The 18318-nt window shown below is 32.7% G+C and overlaps 1 protein-coding gene across 5 annotated transcripts in view; it reads right to left on the reverse strand.

The window, feature by feature from the left end:
- The window catches only part of LOC126909348 (protein sprint), a 59147-nt gene that overhangs the window by 22065 nt on the left and 18764 nt on the right, over positions 1-18318 (reverse strand). Inside the window, exons 1-2 of one of the 5 annotated variants that reach the window (XM_050691764.1) lie at positions 12411-12673; positions 11681-11791 (exon numbers count right to left, since the gene is read on the reverse strand). The exons of 3 other annotated variants lie outside the window; for them this stretch is intronic. In XM_050691764.1, the coding sequence (XP_050547721.1) occupies positions 11681-11791; positions 12411-12658 (359 nt within the window). In that variant the 5' untranslated portion in view covers positions 12659-12673. Of the gene's footprint in view, positions 1-11680; positions 12674-18318 lie in introns of those variants that run through there. One more of the 5 variants, XM_050691804.1, reaches the window with a different exon arrangement.

Here is an 18318-nt window from a genome sequence, read left to right on the forward strand (position 1 = left end):
AGTTAAATAATTTTATAGATAAAAAAAAAAAAACGTACGACTCATTTTACTAAGGACAATTTGATTGGGTCACAATTAAAACAAAAAATTTGTATTCCAATTCGTTCTGCGGTTACTGGGACCGTTTCAATTGCAACTTCCTACCAAATAACGTTCCAGTACCGTCAGTTATAAATAAGACAAGATGATCGGACGAGTAAAAATAATAATGACCGAATACAGCTAATAAAATATATTTAATGATTACAAACGTCATAACTCGGTTGTTATGGACGAATAAGGGTCGATAATCGGCGAAAAGATAAGGGTTAATCAGTACCCCCAGATCTCAAAAATTTGGCTTATGGGAAATTTCACTATACTATTTATCGAGGGGTCATTCTTAAATTGACTTTTATTATTGAACTGAATGACGCACACTGGGGAGACACGTCCCACTAGGGATTTATCGAAATTCGTGTAAATAGAGCTAATGAGCAGAAATCGAAAAGAAACGAATCAACAAAGTAACTAGGCGTAACACGTGATTCAAACGCAGTTTGCTATTCTAAGGTAAAAAATATTTGTACAAAAATGATGTTTAGCATTAAATTGCTTAAAATAAACATCACATATAATATTATAATTATCATTATATAAACTGGTTGGAGTAAAGTAAGTGTTATAATAATAAATTAAACATTTTACACATTGACGTTTGAAAATTAAATGTTATTATTAAGTATTTTTTTATCTATATGTCAGCTTTGTAATATATTAATATAATAACACGTCAATCGAATAGGCAAGAACTACAGCAACATAAAAAACCATAGTTGTCGATTAAAATGTCTATTATAGTTAATGAAGTTGAGGCGGTCTAAGATTATACAACAGATCTAGATTAATTAGTCACAATTGGACCCTCATGTAGGGGAATTTCGATATTCGAAATTTATAGGCGTGTCACGTACAGTCTCGTTAAACTGTTCTCGAAAGACAACAATAAATGGAATAAAAATAATAAAACTCGAGAAAATTGTTTTACAACTTATATACACTGCATAACAAAATTATGATTAACTAATTCGACAAAACGAAATTCTCCAGTTTTCAAATAATTAGTAAATACCCCCAAAAACGTTAGTAACTCGGTCAAGTTACAAGTGAATTGAACATAAGTATAAATTGATTCACTCACAATTTTCAACCGCAAAGCTATCAAATGATAATTTTCAAAAGGGGTCTTACTTCGCTACTGTACAAACCTTGAAAAGAGGGGTGTGCTGTTTGATGACAAGTCTTTATCTTAACTAAACAATCTAAATCGACTGCGGTCACGCAGATATATTGACGACACAATGTCATTTCCTCACTCGAGGGAGAGTCAAGTCTTTGGCTTAGGGAAGTTCATCTGATAAAAACGTGTGTCGTTTTCTATGTACTCTCGCACGTGATGCATATTTCGTAATAATGTGAATTTATAATTTCACATTTGCTCACATACTTCTTAGTTGATATCTATACAAACTATTACTGTTTTAAATTCTCTCAAATATCCAGTTTAGCAAAACGCAAGCCGATAATATTTACGCGTTATGGATGTTTTTTTACTTATACCATTGATCAGACAGCTTGGTATTCAAACATTTCACATCGAAGACTACAAGTTATAATAGAAAAATGTAAAAAGTATTTCGAGTGTTCACGACAAATGACAACGTTAAAAGCTGTCACATTACACATTCAATAAGCTAAATTTATGAGAACATTTGATATGGTTATTTAATATCAAATATTGACACACCTTCTGATAACATAAAATTACAAAAAATGAATTCCAAATAAAACGTTTCACCGTTAACTATAGAAAAATGTCAATGTTCATTTTTCGAAAATGTTTTTCTGGTACTCAATTAGAGTATATTAAATAAACTGACTTAAAATATAGTCTATAATAAATAGACCGAAAAAAATATTTACACTACTTGTTTTATTTTATCATAGTGTATAATCTATAATTGGTGTTTTGTTAATGCCAAACTGATATTTGATTGAGTTTACATAATTTATAAAAAAATGTGACAAATGTATTTAAAAATATTTCAGATAGCAGTATATTTTTATTTATTATTCTTTACAAGTGTTTAACATAAAAAAAAACTAAGAAATTTCTTAAAAGCTTTAGGCAATAAGCTTTTGAAGTATTTTTATAAGATGAGTTTTCAAGTAAACGAACATTATTTGACTTTGGTACACTACTAAACACACGTAACTGTTGTTGTAATAAAATAACACCTGCCATTTTTTTGTTTTATATCGAAAACTGTTAAAATGAATAATAGCTTTTATTTCATTTAGCCTGAGTAAATTTACATACCTCCTACAAGAACAATTAATATATATATATATATATAGTTTTTCTTGGCGCATACATATATTAAAAGTATTGTAGTAGGCTGAATTTCTATATCCCTATACAAGATGAACTTATATTTATTTTAAAAATAAAAAAATGGAATACTAAATGTTTTTCTTTTTTTTAATTTGGATTAGGCGCTGCGTTCTCTATAAATTTATCCTTACAACAACAAAATCGACATAGAGTCATTAATATTTTTGTATTTCCGCCCCCAAAGCAACCTTTCAACAAACATTGATGGCATGACCCTGCAGAGTGTATGAAGGAGAAGCTTTTAATCCGACAAAAATGTCCGGAGGCTTAAACTGTTATGTGAAACAAACAAAACACATCCATTTGACCATGCGAATATATGAATGGCTAAGGATTAGACCATAATTCATTACAATTAAAATTTTTACTTTGTTTTTTGGCGCATAACGATTCGGTGGTATTATTTTTTAAAATATATGTACGTAATGCTTAATGCGTACAATTATTCATGACAGTTTCAAGGTAATTCATATTAATTGAAGGGATAGAAAAAATGTTCTTTAATATTCACCACCATTGCAACTACTAGTATTTGTTCGATATCAACTAGTAATAAATGATGTTATTCCAGTGGTAACATGCGTATTTTATCTCGTAAATTAGTTACCATACAAATGGTTTAATTATATGTATATATTGGCTATGTCTAGAAATTACATCAAATTATGATAACTCATTCAATTGGAGAACATATATCATATGAATGTATTAAAATTAAATAATAATGCCAATAAAGGGTATTAGTCATATTAAATAAACAATAAATTAATTCGTTGTATTTAAACCATGTAACTATGTGTAATGTACAGATTTTTTAACTCATAAATGACTTCCAAATGCCAACAGAATCAAACGTGTTTGTTTTATAAAATAAAGATTGTCACATATTGTAAGTAAACTACAAATAATGTTTATAAATTGTATACGGATGGCGCATTTTTTATCACTCGAGAATCAAGACAAACGAGAGTTATAAAAACCACTCGCGCTATATATGTAGGAAAGTTTTATAACACATCAATGCGGTTCGAATAAAGAAGACGCGCCACATAGAAGGAAACGTACCGAACTAAAATGAAAGAGTAAAGGCGTATAAATATCATTTGATGTGGGTAATAACCGGAGAAGAACATAAAAAAATATTTTACAGACATATTTCTGCTACCTTGGAAAATTATTTGCTTTTGGATAAAAATCTCTACGGCCTCCTTCTTGTAATATTCAAATGACGGGGCGCTTGCATAAAAGTAAAACCTATGAGCGTTTACATACCTTACTATGTGACCTCTACTGTATCTGTGTCAGTAGACAGAAAAATCATTATTACTAAATGGTTAGATAATAAAATAGAACATATTATGGATATTTATTACAAGTTACTAGTTATTACAAGAAATTTAAGAAAGAAAATTAATTTGACAAACACATTTAGTAAGAAACATAAATATTTTACAACAAACCAAAGTATCAACCGATCTATTGAAAATATAACAAAAAGAAAATTGGGTTTGATTTGATTTAATGAAAAATAAGCTATTAAACATAAATATTGACACAATAAATAAACACATATTTTTAAAAGCTATTTTTAATAATTTTTTGTAACTTACTTGTTTGATAATACTAGCAAGAATTCTAAGTACCATATGATAATTGTCTTAGTTAAATAATGCGCTTTCCAGAAAAGTTTCTAGGGTACCAATAAATATAACAAGTAGCAAAACTTTAGGCATTACAGGTAATTGAAACTTGTAACTTGCTGTGTATGATATCATATTTATGTTTTACCTTAAACTTTAGCCCTCAAAAAATCTTCATGTAATAACTCTAATTCCATTTATGTATCGACAATATATATATATATATTTGATATATTTATGTCGAACAAACTATAATAATAAATCAACTTAAATTTTTTATAACTTACACAAAATTGTAAAACGAGAAATTTACTTGCTAAATTAGAAATACTTATTTTTTTTTTTTTGTAATAGAATTTCATAAAAAAAATATATACATATATTTATAAGATAAAATGTTAACTGGTATTAATATTTTTGTTTTGAAGGTAAGTATAAATAAAAACGAGCCATCAGGTTAACTTTTTTTAATGCCATAAAAAGTATCCATACAATATACACAATGAGGGTTTTAAAGAAAGGGTGTAGAGCGGTTTTTTGCACTCGGGGTATATTTTGAAAAAAAAATAGAATATAAATTATGAGTGGGATTAATATAAAAGCCGTTTATACAGATGATCTTAGAGCTGTAAAGAAGAGGGCTTGTGCGTTTACACAAGAACTGGGGGACAATTAAAAAAGGAAGACTTAAGTGGACTTCTACGTTATACCTCATCTCATAAATCTTGCCTGAAAAATAAATACCCCTCTTCTTCTTTAAATCTCCTATGAGCTTTTTAGAGAAATCCACTGTTTTAATAAAGCTCAAAGCAAACATTAAGATCTTGTTAATATGGCTGTACTAACTCCAAAGCTATTAACTTTGTCATAGTTCGTTAGTTGTTGCTTTTTTACATAGTATTAAAATAACAAAGTGCGTGTTTAAAGAAAAAATTGTACGAATAAACTCTAAATCATTTCTCTTAATTTCTTTCCTTAATTGAAAATAATAAAGGTGACTTATATTATCTAGAAACATTTAAAAACTTTTAAGTGAATAAATCATAAAGTATTAAATACCCGCTTAATAATTATTTACATTAATTAAACATATTTATTGCAGAACAAAATTTTTTGGATTAAAAAGTCAATAATTTTATGATTTAATTTTCAAATAACTAGCCATACACGCGTGAATCAAAAATAGAATTGTATTTTAATAAATACGAATATTACTTTGATGCTACAACTTTATTTTTATTTTAGTATTTGGAAAATTGTCAGCAAAGATACGCTGAATGCGGTTGATAGTATTAAATGGAATTTACTTGGAACGATTTACGTCATGTAATTTCTGAATGATTTATGGTAGACTTTTGGTTTAAAAATAATATAAAAATGCGTTTAAAGGACTGTGGTTGAGGATAGTCATTGGTGTCGTCTTAAACGAGATTAAGAAACATCATGAATTCCATTGTTACGCTTTGACCCCATCGTGTCAGACAGTTAGGTTTTGGTAAAACATGATCGAAAACAGGAGATTTATCTATGCCTTATTCGTCGAGTCAGAAAACCATTAAAACTGTACGAGCTGTTTAACATTTCACAAAATACGTTACAGGCGGGAAAATTGAAAATCATGGTCGCGTAAGGTGCACTAACTTGAAAAGCGCAGTTTTGGATTTTCAATTTCAAATCGAATTTCCGGTAACGTCCGGGTCACGTATAAATTTTTCGTGGCTATAAATTATCATATTCATAACACTCAATGATCTAAAAGGTTTTTTTAGATAAAATAATTCATACATATTTAAAATCACTACAAATATTTAAATTAACAAACGAAAATTATATTTTTACATTTAAAAAAATTAATTAATTTTCTTTTTAAACTTGTATGTAAATACAAGTTTTTGCAGTAAAAAATGTTTGGTACTATTATAGATTTTGTTAATTTACAACCAAAAAACATCTAACTACTGAGTGCAAAGAACGCGTGATGACTTCCTGTGGTATTTCTCACATTGAGTCATCATTTTCTTGTTGCTAAAATGCATTCCGATAAAACAATGTACTTGCAACAATAGTATTTAAATATATTAAATTTACAATAAAATAATATGACATTTTAGTAAATACAAGGAAATTATACAGACTGCTATGGGTTTATCTTATTTGAATGCCAAGTTAAGACATCAAGATATAAGCAGACATTTGCTAGACAGAAACGTTGTAGGATGAGACTTAAGATAAAATGTTATATTTCATTTGCAAAAAATATATTGTTTTCTAGATGTCTATTATATTCTAAACACAAAATCGATAACATAGAAACTTAATTTGAAAATATTCACCTTTGTGTTGAATGAAAATGTCTAATCGTGAAAAATAATAAACCTTTCTTCGGAATAGTATTAACTCAAGTTATGGAGTTAATACTATTAAAAAAAAAAATGAGAATCAATAATAAAATAATAAACATAAAACGATTTATTACAATATAAATTATCACTACGTTGTCTTACATACTATGTATGCATTTTCAGTTAAATACTTAAAGGCCACCAGTCGTAGCTATAATTTATGATTGTCGCTTAAAGCGCATAGAAGTGTTACGACAATTCCTGGGCCCGGAGAAGTTCAGTATTTGGGGTACTTATACACATACATGTTCCTTGAGGGTCAGAACACTTGCAAGGTATGTATGTCAAAACTCAAAGAGCTCATGAGAAAGTTTTTGCGGTTGTTTTAACATCAAAATGCACTAAGCGTTAAGCGTTTGCTAACTTGAATTATGTACGTTAGGGCTAATACGTTTATTTCATCACGAGCTGTTCGGAGACGTTTAGTATAATGACCAAAGAAAAAAAAAATACACGATTCATTTAAAAGTTTAGTAGTTGGCAAAGCTACGGGAAATTCGCATGAACAATTGCAAGTGCTTTCTCCGAGAATCTACGAATGGTCGGCTTGTTATAATGTCTTACAGTTATTATTTTGAAATAACTAAGTTTGCAAAAAAAAAAAAAACGATGAAAATATCATAAATTTTTATAAAAATATACTGATACTTATAAGACAGCAGCGCCGTTTTAGAATCGATTAACACCTATGTTAATTCTAATACGACCTTTCTAAAATGTAAAATATATTCGGCAATTCGTAACCCACGAAGAACAATAAAAAACGAAGGTGCATTGAAATTACTAGTCGGTGTCGTTTTAAATCTTTCACCGTCACCGCAGTTTACACTCGGGACGAACACTCAAATACCACACACGTTCATTCAAAAAACTATTTATTTTCCAAATGCCTTGTAGGCACATGTTGATGTGTGCACCCTGCCTACTGTCGTTAAGTATTCAAGTCTGGTACGTTCGGTTGACCTACGTGTTACTAGTGATTGCTTTTAAACGGGAAAATAAATCTCTTGAATATTTGAGTACTCTAAGCACGGGCCCTGTCTCGGTTACAGATGGTATACTGTCTCTCGGGGGACCGACAAATAAGGAAAGAAAAAATGGAACGAACACTGCGACGACTCACGTGGTCATAGTGGTGGTATATGGTTTATAAAAATAAAACAACAAGTATCTGTTCTTGCAGAAAAACCGTTATACGTTTAGCTGATTCTTTGTTTTGACAAGGGAAAAAAATGACTTTAACGTTTTTTTTATTATCAACAATGATTTGTCAGTATATTTCCGAACAGTTTACACGCCTATGTTGTTCTCATCTGTATTTAAAAAGCAAACAATGGCAGCAATAATTAAACCATCCGACCAGTTACTCTCTACGGTCGTTAATGCCTAACAATTCATTAGTCCAGTAATGACAAACGCAAATGGTAATACTTGAACAAGAAATCATACTTAATACATTTAAGACCAAGTGATGACAAACAATTTTTAGTTAATCAGATATTATAACTTGTATTACATTTTGTAAGTCACCTTGGATGCATTGCAAGTATTCAAGTTTGAAATCTATTAATCTTTATTAAAATATTAGAGATCATTGTTTTGAACATTTTTAATAACATTCCGTTAAAATAAGAAAATAAAGTCGGATTCAAACTGGTTTCGGGTGTCTGTTATTAGCGCAGTGAACGTGTAAGTACCGCGGGGAATGCGGTAAAGATTTTTATAAAATCTCTTCACGCACCTTAAGTATATATTAACGTGTCGTTCTTATACCTCGCATGTAGAATTTGATGTTATTGAATAAATATCATGAAAAATAAGGCATCAAGAAGAGTGTATCATTATGACTATACCATTGTCATATTCTCAAAAATAAAGAAAAATACATTATTCACAGAATCTTTAAAAATTATGATCTTGTTTTTTTCTATGCTTTCGTCATTTGTTATTTTCCTCGGTCTTGAAGGATATTCAGTGATATTGTTCGGTAACACTCATTGTCCCCCAACATTGTTATTTTGGAAACAATTTAAAAACAAAGTACTTCCGTGCCATCATTTAAATCAACGGACTTTTGTCGGTAAAACAGAGAAAAAACGTCAAGGATGCAATTTTAATGATATTTTTTTAATAACCGCAGTCTATTATTATTCGATCTGAACAATAATAGTGAACTACATTCCGACGAATATAATAATATACAGTGCTGCATTTCGCACTAATTTTTGTCAAACCACAAATAAAGTGTCATTTGTTGTTTTTTGATGTGACAGGAAACTGCGAGTAAAAATAAAAAACAGATTTTAATGAGAAATTATTCATGGCAAATCGTATAAACCTTCGTATTATTCGAATCGAAAGTAAATTAATTGCTTAATAATTAAATGAAAACTTTTTAAGAGTAACGAGAATATTCTATTTTAAATATAGCACTTAATCTGCAGACGCAATGATCGTGAGAAAATAAAAAATCCAAATTTTAATGCCCTTGGATGATTCACATCACGCACATTAAACCGCAAAGCAAGGAGGTCCTACTTCAGCATATCAAATGTTTCTGATGAAACGGCAGCTTCTTGATGGTTTACCAGTAAACAATTTTATGACACATCAGCAGCATCGATGTTAACTAAGCGTAACACCGACCGGATGGGATGATCTAACACTGATAATAATATCAATTTCATAACAAAAACAATAAAAAAAATCAATTTACTGGACTTATTAAAGCCGCTAGTTGGACAGAATTAGATGTATAATTTCATAATCTATAAGTATAAATATTGGCTCAAATATGAAATAAAAAATATTTCACTGTCAAGTTTACACACAATGCGTTTTTATGACTGCAAGTATATGAAAAAGTACAAATCAACACTAACGACGATTTGGTCTGATAATTATTAAAACAAATATCATATACTTTATAATCGATTTATCAATTATAATAAATCATTAATAATAATTGATTTGAAAACTATTAGATTTCACTCGTACTATTTATTGATCGTTTCTACTGTAGAAGGACATAGAAAGCTTCAACGACAAAGGATAAAACAATGACTCATATTGATAAAATCAAATAAAAGTGTCCAACATTAGAAACGAGTAGTTCATGCTCAACAATAACATACTATATAAAAAAAATCATTCGATTGCTACAATTGATCCGACATTACATAATGATAGCAAATAACACTCCTATTTAAACACAATATACAAAACGAATATATACGACCTTGTCATCAGAAGAAAATTACCATTGATTTTAAAGGTATAATTACTTTTTTTTGTCTTAAGATTTCAGAGATCACGCGATAAAAAGTGATGTAAACAAAAATGTTTGCATGTAAAAAAAATTTTCTATTCAAATGACATGATTCAAAAGAACTTATTTCGAATGATGTAGATGTTTAATTAAGAGTTGAGTAATAGTCTTAAATAAAAAATTGTCATTCATTCATGTCTTATAATCTGTTGTTTAAAATACATTTTTTTTTACACATTTTTAATTCTGTATTTTTGAATATTATTAAAAGGAATTAAGCACATGAATTACTTATGTAACACATAAAATGTTTATGCGTCGCATGTACTTGATTTTGAGAGTTTGTTTAAATTGACAACGTTTGAAAGACAAAACAGAGAAGCCATACCTGTAATTATTTAAATAAAATAACTGTTATTAAGGTTCTGAGAATGAACAGCGAAATTAGAAATTTAAAACGAACAGTTGGACTTAAATCGTTGAATTATGTAACAACGCACTTAAAACTATTGTGTAAATTACTCAAAATGTATATTTAATTAAATTACAGTAAATGTGACCTTGAGAAGTCGTATTCATTAAATTTTAGTACAATGTTAAATACAGAAATATGAACAGAGGTTCATGTACATGAATCAAATCACTTGTTTCGAATAAGGTGCATCTAGTTATGCAGTAGACGACCCTACTGAGTGTAATTGGGATCGAAAATTCTTTCCAATTATTGTCGGTTAACAATAATACTACCGACCTGAGGGGTTTTTACAAGACGTATTGTTGTTCGGCCGACCCTTAGCGAGGGCCATAATGTGACTATGCATTTTCTCAATTTTTTATCGAGTCCCTATGGCCAAAATCAAGACCCGTTAAAAATTGCGTATTGCTGTGCATCAAGATGGAACATGTGCAATGCACACACACACGCACAACGATGACAATTTTTATTATATGTTATTCGTTTATAGTAAACACTCACACGCGCGACACGACAAGGAGGGTGTCTATACGAGATCTAATTTGAAATATAACAACGCATACCTCGAATTCTTCGCGTTCATCGATCAGGGTTTTCCAAACGTAACCCGGAGGAGAATACTCATTTAATAAATTTAATAAAGTATGAAAATCTCAACAATCTCCAACGATATCAAGGGGGAAAAAATTAGGGCGTCTTGTTTTTTGCCCGCTAGTGTGATGTTAATTGAGAACTCTAAATGTTCATCCGACGCCCTACACAATTTCGAAATACCTATTACTGAGTACGAAAGTGATTAATTATAAAAATATCGAACCACACGCGAACAAAGGGAATAGCCCTTAAATCGTACACGGACTCATTTTACCGTCAACGGCTGACCAACATCTGTTCTGGACACGAGATAGCTGCCGTATAAATTACTATCACTACCACCACGTACACTGTATTGTATGCGCACACATGTCCGAAGGCTCTCCGTCGTGTTACCAACGTGTACATAGCTAATAGTTGTACACTAGTACACGTGAAATCAAATGGTTAATTGAAAGCCGCTAATAAAGGGGAGAGCTTATCGAAACACCTACCAAAGCCAACGCAAAAACAAACACGGTTCGTAATCCTTTGCCGATGTTATCAACCGATATACGAGTACAGCTGGACTATTTAAAAACGCATTATACGCGTTATCCACTTAAAAAGCGTTATTTAAAAGGAAAACGTGCATAGAAAAACGACTAAGGCGATTACGCCTGCACTCTAATGCGAGACGTCTAAGGATTTATATTATCATAAAACGTAAACGTGTTTCACGAGACGCTTACAAAATAGTAATGATATGTTAATATCGTTTCGGTAAACATTTGTGAACCAAAACTGAACTTTTTCTGCGGCAAACCCAAACGTCAACAGACGACTTTGGAAACTCCTGTAGTTAGTTTTTATACATTTTTGGCTCACCTATGAGAAGGTACATATGTAGGAGACACCATCGCAGTTCCAATAGTTTTAACAACTACAGACGTATACCGGCGGGTTATCAACATGATAGAGTCGCCTTCATGAGTTTCGCTAAAGTAAACAATCACAATGACTTTATAGTAAAACACAACACTTTTATCACGTGGGTTGCGATAATAACAGCTACTGTAGCCGGGGCTGAAATAACGTACACCGAGATAACGTTATCAAAGTTTGTCATTAAAATTAATGAATAGCTCACTGGTCGGCAACAACGTGAACATAATTAATTTGTTTGCGTGCGACATGGTAATTAAAAAACAATATTCACACACGGGCTGGCGGTGCTAACCAATTAAACGCGATGAGTTATCACCATGACATCCCAACGCGTTTTTCCACTTGGGTCAAAAAACGGAATGGTAAACTAAATGGGACAACAGAGCTAGTTGAAGTTGGCAAATGCCGTAACATCGTGACGGCGGTGGAAGAACGTGCACTGCGCTGGCCGTGTAATCGAAAACCACAGCTCGTCACAAAACCGATGGAAACGGAACAGTACACTAATTTTCTCACCGACGTAGATGTTCACTTAAGTAATATGCGCCACAGATAATGTTTCGAATATCGACCCCAAAAAGGGACGACAGTTTGGGAATATGTAAAATTTAAGTGTCAGAGCGTTATTTCAGACCCGGCTACACGATCCCACCGGGTCGCTGGCTTTTACCTTATTACAATGAAACGGCGGTAGTCAAGAACGTCCCATACGAGATTAACGAAAGTGCATAATTCAAAAGCCGGTAACGATAACAAAAAAATATATATAAATATATTCTCTAGGCGATGACGCGCACACGGCCAACGGAACGCACGTCGACGACGCCGAACAAACGCACGTACTACTGAATAGTATGCGTGTAACCGGTTGACCGTCACCGCGGTGCTCTCTATGTAGGCGTGTACACACTTATACATGCGAGTCCCTACCGTCGTGTGTATCTTAATACACACACACACTGTTAATGTACACAATCTCGCGGTACAAGTCGATAAACATTACGTACGATCGACACAATAACCGGATAATCACCCGAACGCAGTATCAATAATATTATATGGACTGGGACCCAGACTGACGTGCTAAAGTTACCGGTGCATATTGTTGTCGCGCCCGTGTTCATACGAGTAAACAACCCGAGAGGCTCACAATTTAGGTGCGCCGCTTTTCATCGTCTTGCTCGGCGTCGGCAAGTGAACGGTGAGTGTGTTGAGATAATGGCAAAGTCGACTTGATACCGGAGAACGCTACGGAACAGGAAAAAATGTTCCCTTCATTAAATCGAGTCTAGGACGATTATTTTTTCCCCTGAAGCGGACACCGAAGTTACGACGGAAAAATTACTAAAATAATAATGAAATTGCTCCGAGAAATGTATGGCCGTTACTGACGTGGAAAATAATTCGAATAAAACAATCTTCGGTGGTCGCCTGGAGCCATCGACTTGAACGGTTATGATTATTGTTATTATGGACTACTGAAAAAACAAACGGCAAAACAATAAAGTGAAATCGATAGCCGATCTGGTGAGTGATATTCCAAGAAGGCGGTATTTTTAAACAAAACCAAGGGAAAATAAATCGATCGAAAAGAATAAAAAATTAATTTACGAGGGAAATAAAAACTTGTTAACAATAAATGTAAAAAAAAAATCGAATACGTTTAGTTTTCACGATAGTCGCCAATAATATAACTCGAAACGCATTTGTTAAAAAGTTTATTGCTTCTTCAAGCTATTCACTGTAACACTACATTCGTTCAAACTGGTAATCGCTCCAAGTTAAAACACCTTGACACGTATATCCACATGTATTTAAAATGCGATATACGAGCTCGTAAAAATACTGACATAAAATTCCATTATTTCTTTTGTGTGTCGAGTGTTTAAACATATATCGATACTTCTACAACGAGCGATTGATTTTATTTGAAATAAATTGAGATTCAAATTGCACGTATACGACAATGTATTTTTTGAGCGTGTCGGGTCGATGGTAAAAATTATTTGGGTTTTTAAGGAAAATATTATACGCGCTACACTCACACGAATAACGTTACCAGAATCGACTTATCCGATAGGGGACGAGTAGCCCCTTTGAAGAAATCCGGATTTATGTGAACGCGGTAAAAGCCCTTCTGCTAAGCCGCACATTGCACGCACGAAAGCATTTGCATAAACGGACAATGTGTCTATAACAAATATTTGTGTTTTGTCGCGTGCAATACGAATCGGAAGTTTGTGTTGCAAGTTAAGCGGACAAACCAGTTTGTAACGATTTCGCTGGTTTCTCCAGAATGAAAAACATTTTAAAACGTAGGCGTACGACTTCCTTTACGGCTCGACATTTCACGGGAAAATTAAATATATTTATACAGACGAATAAAAAGTATTATGTTCTTAAACACAATAACACTCGAGTAGAGATTAAGCCAACTACTTGGGTGGTATCATCATTCAGCAGGTAAACTGTGATTGTTTTATGAAAATAAAAGTTATAACAGAATTGTATAGAAAAGGGATAATCGGTCTGGGTGTATTGATGCACGAGTAATTAGTACGAGGCGCATCTCGTTCGTCAGACAATACAATGATAATTATGCGCACAATGTAATGAGTACACGTCGCGCGCTCGGCGGTTGTTTTTTCCGTTATCCTGATGTGTATATTAATGAGGACGGCGTATTTTTTCCCCAGAGGAGTGTCACAAACGCATTTGGCGATGCGTGTGGTTTCAGCTGACACGTGGTGTTCACACTGTTATTAGAACCGGCAGGACCGAAATCGGAGCACTGCTCAGCGCCCGAAAACGCAATGCTGTTAACACGGGCGCTCATATTGAGAAACGTCGCCTGAGAACGAAGAGCGTAATGGAAAACGCATTACCGCGAATCATAATTAGTGCCTAATTTAACAGCTGAGCTGATTCCATACGATCACCAAATGTGCATTATTTGAAACGATTGCACGAACATTACTGTCGTTCTACGACCGGCCGGAGTTAATGTAATCGAAATGCGAATTGAACACTCGTTAAAAATGGACGCGGCGCACAGAGATCATAAAACGTCCCGTGGTGGTCGAAGATGCTTTTCACGAAGCGGTTGGTCGTTGCGAGAAGTGCTGTCTCTGACCGAGGGCAGATGATATCGCTTGTTTTAAGATTAAAAGAGGGTCGAAACGTCCGAATCGAACCAATAATATGAAGTAATGTACGAATGCAAGCCAACTGTACAGAAGAGATTTCAAACTAGACTTGGTAGCAGACACCCACAACTCAGAGCTGCGATACCCATAAAAACATAATAATGGACAGAATCCTTACGATATTACTCCCTGGGGTTTCATCATGGGACATTCGACACTCGTAGCCCGCGCTCAGTTTCCTAATCGCAAAATAAAAAGTGCACCTTATCTACTTCCCGTAAGGCTCTAGAAGAAATTGAAACGGACCGGGAAAAACCCCACAATTTCAGATGAAGTTGCGGTGCAGCTGATAGTTTGCGTTTTTAATTATTCACCTGTTACGTGCCATTTGGAATAAGTACACGACAGGCAATATAGAACGGCAGTTGTTTAAAGATTTTTTTAGAAACCAAATAGACCACATCTCATTTAGACCGTGTTCGGGGTTTTTATTTTAAACGCTACTACTCATGTTTCCACCGACCGAGTAATAAAATAAAATATCGACGAAGGGATTGGTAGAAAAAATACTAGTTAAATTTAACTCTAGACTGATATAAAAATGAAAAATAAACCGAGAACTCGATTATTTTTATTTTCAACGTAATTGTGTTTGAATTCTAACACTTGCGTCAAAACATTCATGACATATAATAATTAAAGTTACGTTGACAGACAACGGATTGAAAAAAAAACACAGTAAAATTTAGCGAGACAAATTAAAAAATACCATAACAAAAATAAAACCACTATGTTTTTAGACATCTAAGAGCAGGTAAAATTAAAAACCATCCAAGTGACGATAAATAAAATGCGATAGCACTACGAACAGGAAGTTCAGTTAGCGATACTTTAGAGTACTCTTTGCAAAATGAGAAAACTTCAAACAATATTGGGCCTCGTTCATAAGGACGCCGAGGAGAAGGTAGAAAACCCCTTATTTTTTCAACCCCCACAGCGATTAATGGCGTTGCTCAAAAACAGCAGGCGTTTTCAGCTATAAAACATATACTGTATAGACACGTATTATATATTATAAAACATTAAGTCGAATGATACCGTCTGAAAGAGGCTCTCTAGAATATTATATTATTTGTATTCACCTGAAAAAAAAAATTAAGATTATCCGACAGAATTTATAAAATATATTCTCAGACACAAATCAAGTTTAAACATGTACAAATACAACAAAACTGTTTCATTAAATTTATTATAAAGAGTGATTTATCTCGATAATTTTTCATTCGCCAGTGTTAAAATATTGAGCAACACATTTTACGAGTCTAAAAGAATCGAACCCGACACGGTAAGAAACCTAACTGAACGTCACGCGCCATTATTAATTTGTTTTCATTCGCATGAATATTTTTTTAAATTTTACTGTAGAAAATGTTGTGTTAAATATTTTATTATATTTATTGCCGTTTTGTAGGGTTAACTTTTTATAAAAACAATCAGACTATTAGTAGTACTGCCTTACAGTAATAAGAAATATAAATATTTTTCAAAATTTGTCTATTCTATCGATTCCTTAAATGTTTTCACGAAATCGGCCTAACAACTTATGAGTTCTCACAAACTTTATACTAATACGTCGATTGGTCGGGTTCGGATATAAAAATCCTTAAATATTTTTGACAAGAAAAAGCAAGTCGCGGTTTAGATTGATAAAATTTGATGTTCAACATAAACCATTGGTGTAAAGAAAATTTTAATTACACCATAGTTGATTAGATACGGCACACAATAGGACTTTAGAAATAATGGGCTTTGAATTTATGGTCTATGTAAATGTTGTTAATAGTTTGCTATAGTAGTAAACTTTTGACCTCGAAAGCCTTTTGTATGTGGCTTCTTAAACGATTTCTGTCGCATAGTAGAGAAAGAGCAAGCGAAATTAAACTTCGGATGGTTATAAACGCATAAATTATTTACCCTAAATGTTAAGGATACTTGCTAAACATTTTTTCAAAGAACTTTCATTTTATAATGAAATATATTTTACTTTGTATTCACTTTTACATACTTTTTTTAGGTCGTTTTAAAAATATTTCAATGAAACAGAAATCTAAACTGTTTTTTTCATTATTCAAAGTTTTACTTAATCGGTTATTGAAGAACGTTTTTAGTATTAAAATCGTTTTGAAAATAAATACGTTTAACATACGAATTCACGAGTTCATTAACTTACCAATTGTCATCAACACGATTTGTAAACTGAACACCGCCAAATATATTCCTACAACTTTATTACAGACTTACTAGCGGTAATATAAAACATTAAAAAAAAACCTATCTGTAGAATAATAACGTTTATTAAGTGGAGGTTGACACGTAAATATTATCTATACTGTTGATTGCAACGCGATTTTTATGTAAACCGGCGTAGTTGTGACACAGAAGAAAAATGAAAATAAAGTGATATGACATGTTTTGATGGGATCAAGGAAAATAAATCGGAAGTTGTAACGTCGCCTTGGGAGGCGGAGAAAATAAATCTTTGAAGTTCAATCTTTTTGCTTTTCCGCTGACTCTAATCTTGGTGATTTCGAGAAGAAAACTCTTCGCACAAGCATAAAAAAATAGCAACATGCTTGCTCTATGTACATAAATATTATTCGAGTTGTGCGTAACGTTAAAAATGTCGTGAACAATATTTTTAATAGCCAAAATTAAATAAGAGAAAAAACATTTGTTTGACCGAAGAAATTGTTCGGTTTCGTCACAATGTCTCGTTCATAACTAATAGGCATGACAAATGCGTTGATAACGTGTTGTGAATTTAGTAGACAGACACTAAATCAAAATGAAATAATTATTTGAAAACAATTTATTGTGACAATATGATTAAGATGTAATGCGAACAATCGCGTCGCACGCAAAAAGAATAACGAAATGAAAGAACGCTATGGTTCGAACAGCGTTAAACTCTCAGCATAAAAATCGCATTTTCACCCCCTCGAAAACACTTGTGAAATCAATCACGCCAACCTTCGCCCTCTCGTTAAGTGATACGTAGAAAGTTCACGCGATCATATGCCTCACATGTGGTCGAGTTGATAAAAGTTGAATTGAAAACCAACTGGAGTTATTTATGCCTTGTCAAAAGTTCAACGAATACTCACAACGTCTCTGCGCTACAGCATCTACTTAAGCCTTTTAAGCTACCGCCATAACATAAAAATGCTCTGGGAAAAGTCTTTATAAACAATGGTACTACATGATTTACTGCGGCAGGGCGCAAAATTTCTTATGAAAACAACACTTTAGCATAATGAAATACGTTGTTTTTAGACACCGCGAACAGAACGTAACAGCTCCAGGGATCAGGTGCGTCGCTCCCCTAAATTTTTATTGCCAAAACGCTTTGGCCCCACACTCTTTGACGTCTAT

The sequence above is a fragment of the Daktulosphaira vitifoliae genome, unplaced genomic scaffold (genome assembly GCF_025091365.1).
Source record: "Daktulosphaira vitifoliae isolate Bord-2020 unplaced genomic scaffold, ASM2509136v1 Scaffold_1, whole genome shotgun sequence".
Lineage (NCBI taxonomy): Eukaryota > Metazoa > Arthropoda > Insecta > Hemiptera > Phylloxeridae > Daktulosphaira > Daktulosphaira vitifoliae.